This window comes from Eleutherodactylus coqui, chromosome 1 (assembly GCF_035609145.1).
Source record: "Eleutherodactylus coqui strain aEleCoq1 chromosome 1, aEleCoq1.hap1, whole genome shotgun sequence".
Taxonomy (NCBI): Eukaryota; Metazoa; Chordata; class Amphibia; order Anura; family Eleutherodactylidae; genus Eleutherodactylus; species Eleutherodactylus coqui.
The window spans coordinates 4,523,264-4,535,954 of record NC_089837.1 but is presented as its reverse complement, the minus strand read 5'-3'; the positions used below and the strand labels follow the sequence as shown (position 1 = coordinate 4,535,954).

Below are 12,691 nucleotides of genomic sequence, written 5' to 3'. Positions count from 1 at the left end.
ACTAGTAGTCTACACTCACTGACCGCCCAGAGGAGGAAGCACAGAGAGAACTAGTGCACACTCAATGACGACACTCACTAGTAGTCTACACTCACTGACCGCCCAGAGGAGGAAGCACAGAGAGCACGAGTGCACACTCACTGACGACACTCACTAGTAGTCTACACTCACTGACCGCCCAGAGGTAGAAGCACAGAGAGCACGAGTGCACACTCACTGACGACACTCACTAGTAGTCTACACTCACTGACCGCCAGGCCAGAGGAGGAAGCACGGAGAGCACTAGTGCACACTCACTGACGACACTCACTAGTAGTCTACACTCACTGACCGCCCAGAGGAGGAAGCAGAGAGCACTAGTGCACACTCACTGACGACACTCACTAGTAGTCTACAGTCACTGACCCCCAGAGGAGGAAGCACAGAGAGCACGAGTGCACACTCACTGACGACACTCACTAGTAGTCTACACTCACTGACCGCCAGGCCAGAGGAAGCACGGAGAGCACTAGTGCACACTCACTGACGACACTCACTAGTAGTCTACACTCACTGACCCCCAGAGGAGGAAGCACGGAGAGCACGAGTGCACACTCACTGACGACACTCACTAGTAGTCTACAGTCACTGACCCCCAGAGGAGGAAGCAGGGAGAGCACTAGTGCACACTCACTGACGACACTCACTAGTAGTCTACACTCACTGACCCCCAGAGGAGGAAGCACGGAGAGCACGAGTGCACACTCACTGACGACACTCACTAGTAGTCTACAGTCACTGACCCCCAGAGGAGGAAGCACGGAGAGCACTAGTGCACACTCACTGACGACACTCACTAGTAGTCTACACTCACTGACCGCCCAGAGGAGGAAGCACAGAGAGAACTAGTGCACACTCACTGACGACACTCACTAGTAGTCTACAGTCACTGACCGCCCAGAGGAAGCACAGAGAGCTCTAGAGCACACTCACTGACGACACTCACTAGTAGTCTACAGTCGCTGACCGCCCAGAGGAGGAAGCACGGAGAGCACTAGTGCACACTCACTTACGACACTCACTAGTAGTCTACACTCACTGACCGCCCAAAGGAAGCACAGAGAGCACGAGTGCACACTCACTGATGACACTCACTAGTAGTCTACACTCACTGACCGCCCAGAGGTAGAAGCACAGAGAGCACTAGTGCACACTCAATGACGACACTCACTAGTAGTCTACACTCACTGACCGCCCAGAGGAGGAAGCACAGAGAGCACGAGTGCACACTCACTGACGACACTCACTAGTAGTCTACACTCACTGACCGCCCAGAGGTAGAAGCACAGAGAGCACGAGTGCACACTCACTGACGACACTCACTAGTAGTCTACACTCACTGACCGCCAGGCCAGAGGAGGAAGCACGGAGAGCACTAGTGCACACTCACTGACGACACTCACTAGTAGTCTACACTCACTGACCGCCCAGAGGAGGAAGCAGAGAGCACTAGTGCACACTCACTGACGACACTCACTAGTAGTCTACACTCACTGACCCCCAGAGGAGGAAGCACGGAGAGCACGAGTGCACACTCACTGACGACACTCACTAGTAGTCTACAGTCACTGACCCCCAGAGGAGGAAGCACGGAGAGCACTAGTGCACACTCACTGACGACACTCACTAGTAGTCTACACTCACTGACCGCCCAGAGGAGGAAGCACAGAGAGAACTAGTGCACACTCAATGACGACACTCACTAGTAGTCTACACTCACTGACCGCCCAGAGGAGGAAGCACAGAGAGCACGACTGCACACTCACTGACGACACTCACTAGTAGTCTACACTCACTGACCGCCCAGAGGTAGAAGCACAGAGAGCACGAGTGCACACTCACTGACGACACTCACTAGTAGTCTACACTCACTGACTGCCAGGCCAGAGGAGGAAGCACGGAGAGCACGAGTGCACACTCACTGACGACACTCACTAGTAGTCTACAGTCACTGACCACCCAGAGGAAGCACAGACAGCACTAGTGCACACTCACTGACGACACTCACTAGTAGTCTACACTCACTGACCGCCCAGAGGAGGAAGCAGAGAGCACTAGTGCACACTCACTGACGACACTCACTAGTAGTCTACAGTCACTGACCCCCAGAGGAGGAAGCACAGAGAGCACGAGTGCACACTCACTGACGACACTCACTAGTAGTCTACACTCACTGACCGCCAGGCCAGAGGAAGCACGGAGAGCACTAGTGCACACTCACTGACGACACTCACTAGTAGTCTACACTCACTGACACCCAGAGGAGGAAGCACGGAGAGCGCGAGTGCACACTCACTGACGACACTCACTAGTAGTCTACAGTCACTGACCCCCAGAGGAGGAAGCATGGAGAGCACTAGTGCACACTCACTGACGACACTCACTAGTAGTCTACACTCACTGACCGCCCAGAGGAGGAAGCACAGAGAGAACTAGTGCATACTCACTGACGACACTCACTAGTAGTCTACAGTCACTGACCGCAAAGAGGAAGCACAGAGCGCACGAGTGCACACTCACTGATGACACTCACTAGTAGTCTAAACTCACTGACCGCCCAGCAGAGGAAGCACAGAGAGCACTAGTGCACACTCACTGACGACACTCACTAGTAGTCTACACTCACTGACCCCCAGAGGAGGAAGCACGGAGAGCACGAGTGCACACTCACTGACGACACTCACTAGTAGTCTACAGTCACTGACCCCCAGAGGAGGAAGCACGGAGAGCACTAGTGCACACTCACTGACGATACTCACTAGTAGTCTACACTCACTGACCGCCCAGAGGAGGAAGCACAGAGAGCTCTAGTGCACACTCACTGACGACACTCACTAGTAGTCTACAGTCGCTGACCGCCCAGAGGAGGAAGCACGGAGAGCACTAGTGCACACTCACTTACGACACTCACTAGTAGTCTACACTCACTGACCGCCCAAAGGAAGCACAGAGAGCACGAGTGCACACTCACTGATGACACTCACTAGTAGTCTACACTCACTGACCGCCCAGAGGAGGAAGCACAGAGAGCACTAGTGCACACTCACTGACGACACTCACTAGTAGTCTACACTCACTGACCGCCCAGAGGAGGAAGCACAGAGAGCACTAGTGCACACTCAGTGACGACACTCACTAGTAGTCTACAGTCACTGACCGCCCAGAGGAAGAAGCACAGAGAGCACTAGTGCACACTCACTGATGACACTCACTAGTAGTCTACAGTCACTGACCGCCCAGAGGAAGCACAGAGCGCACGAGTGCACACTCACTGATGACACTCACTAGTAGTCTACAGTCACTGACCGCCCAGAGGTAGAAGCACAGAGAGCACTAGTGCACACTCACTGACGACACTCACTAGTAGTCTACACTCACTGACCGCCCAGAGGAAGCACAGAGAGCACTAGTGCACACTCACTGACGACACTCACTAGTAGTCTACACTCACTGACCGCCCAGAGGAGGAAGCACAGAGAGCACTAGTGCACACTCACTGATGACACTCACTAGTAGTCTACACTCACTGACCGCCCAGAGGAAGCACAGAGAGCACTAGTGCACACTCACTGATGACACTCACTAGTAGTCTACAGTCACTGATCATCCAGAGGAGGAAGCACAGAGAGCAATAGTGCACACTCACTGACGACACTCACTAGTAGTCTACACTCACTGACCGCCCAGAGGTAGAAGCACAGACAGCACTAGTGCACACTCACTGACGACACTCACTAGTAGTCTACACTCACTGACCGCCCAGAGGAAGCACAGAGAGCACTAGTGCACACTCACTGACGACACTCACTGGTAGTCTACAGTCACTGACCGCCAAGAGGAGGAAGCACAGAGAGCACTAGTGCACACTCACTGACGACACTCACTAGTAGTGTACAGTCACTGACCGCCCAGAGGAGGAAGCACAGACAGCACTAGTGCACACTCACTGATGACACTCACTAGTAGTCTACACTCACTGATCGCCCAGAGGAAGCACAGAGAGCACTAGTGCACACTCACTAGTAGTCTACACTCACTGACCGCCAAGAGGAGGAAGCACAGAGAGCACTAGTGCACACTCACTGATGACACTCACTAGTAGTCTACACTCACTGACCGCCCAGAGGAGGAAGCACAGAGAGAACTAGTGCACACTCACTGACGACACTCACTAGTAGTCTACAGTCACTGACCGCCCAGAGGAAGCACAGAGAGCACTAGTGCACACTCACTGACGACACTCACTGGTAGTCTACAGTCACTGACCGCCCAGAGGAAGCACAGAGAGCACTAGTGCACACTCACTAGTAGTCTACACTCACTGACCGCCAAGAGAAGGAAGCACAGAGAGCACTAGTGCACACTCACTGACGACACTCACTGGTAGTCTACAGTCACTGACCGCCCAGAGGAAGCACAGAGAGCTCTAGTGCACACTCACTGACGACACTCACTAGTAGTCTACACTCACTGACCGCCCAGAGGAAGCACAGAGAGCACTAGTGCACACTCACTGACGACACTCACTAGTAGTCTACACTCACTGACTGTCCAGAGGAAGCACAGAGAGCACTAGTGCACACTCACTGACGACACTCACTAGTAGTATACACTCACTGACTGTCCAGAGGAAGCACAGAGAGCACTAGTGCACACTCACTGACGACACTCACTAGTCTACACTCACTGACCGCCCAGAGGAGGAAGCACAGAGAGCACGAGTGCACACTCACTGACGACACTCACTAGTAGTCTACACTCACTGACCGCCCAGAAGAGGAAGCACAGAGAGCACTAGTGCACACTCACTGACGACACTCACTAGTAGTCTACACTCACTGACCGCCCAGAGGAGGAAGCACAGACAGCACTAGTGCACACTCACTGACGACACTCACTAGTAGTTTACACTCACTGATGACACTCACTAGAAGTCTACAGTCACTGACCGCCCAGAGGAGGAAGCACAGACAGCACTAGTGCACACTCACTGACCACACTCCCTAGTAGTCTACACTCACTGACCGCCCAGAGGAAGCACAGAGAGCACTAGTGCACACTCACTGACGACACTCACTGGTAGTCTACAGTCACTGACCGCCCAGAGGAAGCACAGAGAGCACTAGTGCACACTCACTAGTAGTCTACACTCACTGACCGCCAAGAGGAGGAAGCACAGAGAGCACTAGTGCACACTCACTGACGACACTCACTGGTAGTCTACAGTCACTGACCGCCCAGAGGAAGCACAGAGAGCACTAGTGCACACTCACTGACGACACTCACTAGTAGTCTACACTCACTGACCGCCCAGAGGAAGCACAGAGAGCACTAGTGCACACTCACTGACGACACTCACTAGTAGTATACACTCACTGACTGTCCAGAGGAAGCACAGAGCACTAGTGCACACTCACTGACGACACTCACTAGTAGTATACACTCACTGACTGTCCAGAGGAAGCACAGAGAGCACTAGTGCACACTCACTGACGACACTCACCAGTAGTATACACTCACTGACTGTCCAGAGGAAGCACAGAGAGCACTAGTGCACACTCACTGACGACACTCACTAGTCTACACTCACTGACCGCCCAGAGGAGGAAGCACAGAGAGCACGAGTGCACACTCACTGACGACACTCACTAGTAGTCTACACTCACTGACCGCCCAGAAGAGGAAGCACAGAGAGCACTAGTGCACACTCACTGACGACACTCACTAGTAGTTTACACTCACTGATGACACTCACTAGTAGTCTACACTCACTGACTGCCCAGAGGAAGCACAGAGAGCACTAGTGCACACTCACTGATGACACTCACTAGGGCCTGTGATACATGTCCCGCTGTGCAGTGTCAGGCCTCTGTATGAGGACGCGGCTCTCCTGTAATCAGCATATAATAGTCGCCTGCTGATCTGTCAGCATTCTGGATAAACAGGAAGTCGGGAACAGGAAATCCGGAGGAGCAACATCCACACATCCCCCCGTAGCATCTGCATCATCACCCCCATCATCCTGACCCGTCATCATCCAGCAGCGTCTGCATCATCACCCCCATCATCCTGACCCGTCATCACCCCGTAGCATCTGCATCATCACCCCCATCATCCTGACCCGTCATCATCCAGCAGCGTCTGCATCATCACCCCCATCATCCTGACCCGTCATCACCCCGTAGCATCTGCATCATCACCCCCATCATCCTGACCCGTCATCACCCCGTAGCATCTGCATCATCACCCCCATCATCCTGACCCGTCATCATCCAGCAGCGTCTGCATCATCACCCCCATCATCCTGACCCGTCATCACCCCGTAGCATCTGCATCATCACCCCCATCATCCTGACCATCCATCACCCAGCAGCGTCTGCATTGTCACTCCCATCATCCTGACCCGTCATCATCCAGCAGCTTCTGCATCGTCACCCCCATCATCCTCACCCTATCATCCAGTAGCGTCTGCATTGTTACTGCCATCATCCTGACCACTCATCATCCAGCAGCGTGTGGATCCTCCTACCAGTTCCATCACTCTCTGTGCCTGCACCATCACCGTCCCACCTCGCAGCGTCTGCCCAATCTCCCCATTATCCTCCTACCCCCATCATCCAGCAGCGTCTGCACCATCACCCCCATCATTCTCCTACCCTCATCACCCAGCAGCGTCTGCACCATCACCCCTCCCCCCATCACCCAGCAGCGTCTGCACCATCACCCCCTCCCCCCATCCCCCATCCCATCACCCCGATCATCCTCTCAGTGTGCGCTGTATGAGCTGACGGAGTGTAAGCTCCTCGGCCCAGCACTGCCACTCACCACATAGGGACCGCCGGACTCAGAGTTGCAGGTCTCTGTCTCAGGGATGGAGAAGTGCATGATGGGAGGTCAGGGGGCCCGAGAGCGCGAGGCAACCTGCAGAATGAGACATCATGTGAGACAGGCAGAGGGCGCCGGGGGGGGGGGGGGGCAGGCGGCGCGCGCGGAGAGAGGCGGGCAGAGGGCGCGCGCGAGGGAGGCGGGCAGAGGGCGAGGGAGGCGGGCAGAGGGCGCCAGGGGGGCAGAGGGCGCCAGGGGGGCAGAGGGCGCCAGGGGGGCGCCAGAGATAGAGGGCGCGAGAGATAGAGGGCGCGAGAGATAGAGGGCGCGAGAGATAGAGGGCGCGAGAGACAGACAGAGAGCGCGAGGGGGGCAGAGAGCGCGAGACACAGGCAGAGAGCGCGAGACACAGGCACAGAGCGCGAGACACAGGCACAGAGCGCGAGACACAGGCACAGAGCGCGAGACACAGGCACAGAGCGCGAGACACAGGCACAGAGCGCGAGACACAGGCACAGAGCGCGAGACACAGGCACAGAGCGCGAGACACAGGCACAGAGCGCGAGACACAGGCACAGAGCGCGAGACACAGGCACAGAGCGCGAGACACAGGCACAGAGCGCGAGACACAGGCACAGAGCGCGAGACACAGGCACAGAGCGCGAGACACAGGCACAGAGCGCGAGACACAGGCACAGAGCGCGAGACACAGGCACAGAGCGCGAGAGACAGGCACAGAGCGCGAGACACAGGCACAGAGCGCGAGACACAGGCACAGAGCGCGAGACACAGGCACAGAGCGCGAGACACAGGCACAGAGCGCGAGACACAGGCACAGAGCGCGAGAGACAGGCACAGAGCGCGAGAGACAGGCACAGAGCGCGAGAGACAGGCACAGAGCGCGAGAGACAGGCACAGAGCGCGAGAGACAGGCACAGAGCGCGAGAGACAGGCACAGAGCGCGAGAGACAGGCACAGAGCGCGAGACAGACACAGAGCGCGAGACAGACACAGAGCGCGAGACAGGCAGAGAGCGCGAGACAGGCAGAGAGCGCGAGACAGGCAGAGAGCGCGAGACAGGCAGAGAGCGCGAGACAGACAGAGCGCGACAGAGACAGAGAGCGCGAGACAGGCAGAGAGCGCGAGACAGGCAGAGAGCGCGAGACAGGCAGAGAGCGCGAGACAGGCAGAGAGCGCGAGACACAGGCAGAGAGCGCGAGACACAGGCAGAGAGCGCGAGACACAGGCAGAGAGCGCGAGACACAGGCAGAGAGCGCGAGAGACAGGCACAGAGCGCGAGAGACAGGCACAGAGCGCGAGAGACAGGCACAGAGCGCGAGACAGACACAGAGCGCGAGAGACAGGCACAGAGCGCGAGAGACAGGCACAGAGCGCGAGAGACAGGCACAGAGCGCGCGAGACAGACACAGAGCGCGAGACAGACACAGAGCGCGAGACAGACACAGAGCGCGAGAGACAGGCACAGAGCGCGAGAGACAGGCACAGAGCGCGAGAGACAGGCACAGAGCGCGAGAGACAGGCACAGAGCGCGAGACAGACACAGAGCGCGAGACAGACACAGAGCGCGAGAGACAGGCACAGAGCGCGAGAGACAGGCACAGAGCGCGAGACAGGCAGAGAGCGCGAGACAGGCAGAGAGCGCGAGACAGGCAGAGAGCGCGAGACAGACAGAGCGCGAGACAGAGAGCGCGACAGAGACAGAGAGCGCGAGAGACAGAGAGCGCGAGACAGACAGAGAGCGCGAGACAGACAGAGAGCGCGAGACAGAGCGCGAGACAGACAGAGAGCGCGAGACAGACAGAGAGCGCGAGACAGACAGAGAGCGCGAGACAGACAGAGAGCGCGAGACAGACAGAGAGCGCGACGGAGACAGAGAGCGCGACAGAGAGCGCGAAAGACAGAACACGAGAGACAGACAGCACGAGACAGGCAGAACGCGAGAGAGACAGAGAGCGCGAGGGGGACAGTCAGCAGCAGAGCGGCAGTCAGAGAGAAGAGACCGTGCAGGATGCAGTCAGTCAGGCCGGCCGCGGTCACCTGCAGACGGGCTGTCGGGCAGCTGCGGCCTCGGTGACAGGAGCCGCCCAGATACACACCGCTATCCTCCGCCCGCCACTTCCGCCTGCCGGTCCCTCACACAAACGTGTCCGACTGCAACAACAACGGTGCAAAAGGTTCCTACACACAGGAGGAAGATAATACAGGTGACACCTAGCAAAGGAACGATAATACAGGGGACACCAAGATAAGGGAGGGTAATACAGGTGACACTAGGGAGGAGGATAATACAGGTGACACCAAGGAGGAGGAGGATGATAATACAGGGGACACCCAGAAGAGGGAGGGTAATACAGGTGACACCCTGGAGGAGGAGGATAATACAGGTGACACCCTGGAGGAGGAGGATAATACAGGTGACACCCTGGAGGAGGGGGATAATACAAGTGACACCTAACAGAGGAACGATAATACAGGGGACACCAAGATAAGGGAGGGTAATACAGGGCACACCAGGGAGGAGGAGGATAATACAGGGGACACCCAGGAGGAGGATAATACAGGTGACACCCAGGAGGAGGAGGATGATACAGGTGACACCCAGGAGGAGGAGGATAATACAGGTGACACCCCGGAGGGGGAGGCTAATACAGGTGACACCCAGGAGGAGGAGGATAATACAGGTGACACCCAGGAGGAGGAGGATAATATAGGTGACACCCTGGAGGGGAAGGATAATACAGGTGACACCCAGGAGGAGGAGGATAATATAGGTGACTCCCAGGAGGAGGATAATACAGGAAACTCTTTGGAGGAGGATAATACAGGTAACACCCCGGAGGGGAAGGATAATACAGGTGACACCAAGTAGGAGGAGGAGAAGGAGGATAATACAGGGGACACCCAGAAGAGGGAGGGTAATACAGGTGACACCCAGGAGGAGGAGGATAATACAGGTGACTCCCAGGGGGAGGATAATACAGGTGACACCCTGGAGGAGGAAGATAATACAGGTGACACCCAGGAGGAGGAGGAGTAGGATAATACAGTGGACACCCAGAAGAGGGAGGGTAATACAGGTGACACCCAGGAGGAGGAGGATAATACAGGTGACTCTCAGGGGGAGGATAATACAGGTGACACCCTGGAGGAGGATAATACAGGTGACACCCAGGAGAAAGAGGATGATAATGCAGGTGACACCCCGGAGGGGGAGGATAATACAGGTGACACCTAGGAGGAGGAGGAGGATAATACAGGTGACACCTAGAAGAGAAACGATAATACAGGGGACACCCAGAAGAGGGAGGGTAATACAGGTGACACCCAGGAGGAGGAGGATAATACAGGTGACACCCAGGAAGAGGAGGATAATACAGGTGACACCCAGGAGGAGGAGGATAATACAGGTGACTCCCAGGAGGAGGATAATACAGGTTACACCCTGGAGGAGGAGGATAATACAGGTGACACGCAGGAGGAGGAGGATAATACAGGTGACACCCAGGAGAAGGACGATAATACAGATGACACCCAGGAGAGGATGATAATACAGGTGACACCCATGAGAGTTAGATAACACAGGTGACACCCAGTAGGAGGAGGATGATACAGGTGACACCCAGGAGGAGGAGGAGGAGGATAATACAGGGGACACCCAGAAGAGGGAGGGTAATACAGGTGACACCCAGGAGGAGGAGGATAATACAGGTGACTCCCAGGAGGAGGATAATACAGGTGACACCCTGGAGGAGGAAGATAATACAGGTGAGACCCAAGAGAAGAAGGATAATACAGGTGACACCCAGAAGAGGGAGGGTAATACAGGTAACTCCCAGGAGAAGAAGGATAATACAGGGGACACCCAGGAGGAGGATAATACAGGTGACACCCAGGAGGAGGAGGATGATACAGGTGACACCCAGGAGGAGGAGGATAATACAGGTGACACCCAGGAGGAGGAGGATAATACAGGTGACACCCCGGAGGGGGAGGCTAATACAGGTGACACCCAGGAGGAGGAGGATAATACAGGTGACACCCAGGAGGAGGAGGATAATATAGGTGACTCCCAGGAGGAGGATAATACAGGAAACTCTTTGGAGGAGGATAATACAGGTAACACCCCGGAGGGGAAGGATAATACAGGTGACACCAAGTAGGAGGAGGAGAAGGAGGATAATACAGGGGACACCCAGAAGAGGGAGGGTAATACAGGTGACACCCAGGAGGAGGAGGATAATACAGGTGACTCCCAGGGGGAGGATAATACAGGTGACACCCTGGAGGAGGAAGATAATACAGGTGACACCCAGGAGGAGGAGGAGTAGGATAATACAGTGGACACCCAGAAGAGGGAGGGTAATACAGGTGACACCCAGGAGGAGGAGGATAATACAGGTGACTCTCAGGGGGAGGATAATACAGGTGACACCCTGGAGGAGGATAATACAGGTGACACCCAGGAGAAAGAGGATGATAATGCAGGTGACACCCCGGAGGGGGAGGATAATACAGGTGACACCTAGGAGGAGGAGGAGGATAATACAGGTGACACCTAGAAGAGAAACGATAATACAGGGGACACCCAGAAGAGGGAGGGTAATACAGGTGACACCCAGGAGGAGGAGGATAATACAGGTGACACCCAGGAAGAGGAGGATAATACAGGTGACACCCAGGAGGAGGAGGATAATACAGGTGACTCCCAGGAGGAGGATAATACAGGTTACACCCTGGAGGAGGAGGATAATACAGGTGACACGCAGGAGGAGGAGGATAATACAGGTGACACCCAGGAGAAGGACGATAATACAGATGACACCCAGGAGAGGATGATAATACAGGTGACATTCAGGAGAGTTAGATAACACAGGTGACACCCAGTAGGAGGAGGATGATACAGGTGACACCCAGGAGGAGGAGGATAATACAGGGGACACCCAGAAGAGGGAGGGTAATACAGGTGACACCCAGGAGGAGGAGGATAATACAGGTGACTCCCAGGAGGAGGATAATACAGGTGACACCCTGGAGGAGGAAGATAATACAGGTGAGACCCAGAAGAGGGAGGGTAATACAGGTAACTCCCAGGAGAAGAAGGATAATACAGGTGACACCCAGAAGAGGGAGGGTAATACAGGTAACTCCCAGGAGAAGAAGGATAATACAGGTGACACCCAGAAGAGGGAGGGTAATACAGGTAACTCCCAGGAGAAGAAGGATAATACAGGTGACTCCCTGGAGGATGATAATACAGGTGACACCCCGGAGGGGGAGCATAATACAGGTGACGCCGAGGAGGAGAAGGATAATATAGTTGACTCCCAGGAGGAGGATAATACAGGTGACACGCTGGAGGAGGAGGATAATATAGGTGACACCCAGGAGGAGGAGGATGATAATACACATGACACCCAGAATAGGGAGGGTAATAGAGGTGACTCCCAGGAGGAGGAGGATAATACAGGTGACTTCCAGGAGGAGGGGGATAATACAAGTGACACCCAGAAGAAGGAGGATAATACAGGTGACACCTCGGAGGGTAGGATAATACAAGTGACACCCAGGAGAAAGAGGATGATAATGCAGGTGACAACCCGGAGGGGGAGGATAATACAGGTGACACCTAGGAGGAGGAGGAGGATAATACAGGTGACACCTAGAAGAGAAACGATAATACATGGGACACCCAGAAGAGGGAGCGTAATACAGGTGACACCCAGGAGGAGGAGGATAATACAGGTGACACGTAGGGAGAGGAGGATAATACAGGTGACACCCCGGAGGGAAGGATAATACAGGTGAC

At 55.2% G+C, this 12,691-nt stretch overlaps 1 protein-coding gene across 2 annotated transcripts in view; it reads right to left on the bottom strand.

The window, feature by feature from the left end:
- The window catches only part of SNX17 (sorting nexin 17), a 79,417-nt gene extending 70,358 nt beyond the window's left edge, over window positions 1-9,059 (bottom strand). The window contains exons 1-2 of one of the 2 annotated variants that reach the window (XM_066594329.1): window positions 8,923-9,059; window positions 6,865-6,960 (exon numbers count right to left, since the gene is read on the bottom strand). In XM_066594329.1, the coding sequence (XP_066450426.1) occupies window positions 6,865-6,924 (60 nt within the window). In that variant the 5' untranslated portion in view covers window positions 6,925-6,960; window positions 8,923-9,059. The remainder of the gene's footprint in view (window positions 1-6,864; window positions 6,961-8,922) is intronic. The other variant, XM_066594330.1, reaches the window with a different exon arrangement.
- Window positions 9,060-12,691: the final 3,632 nt, after the last annotated feature.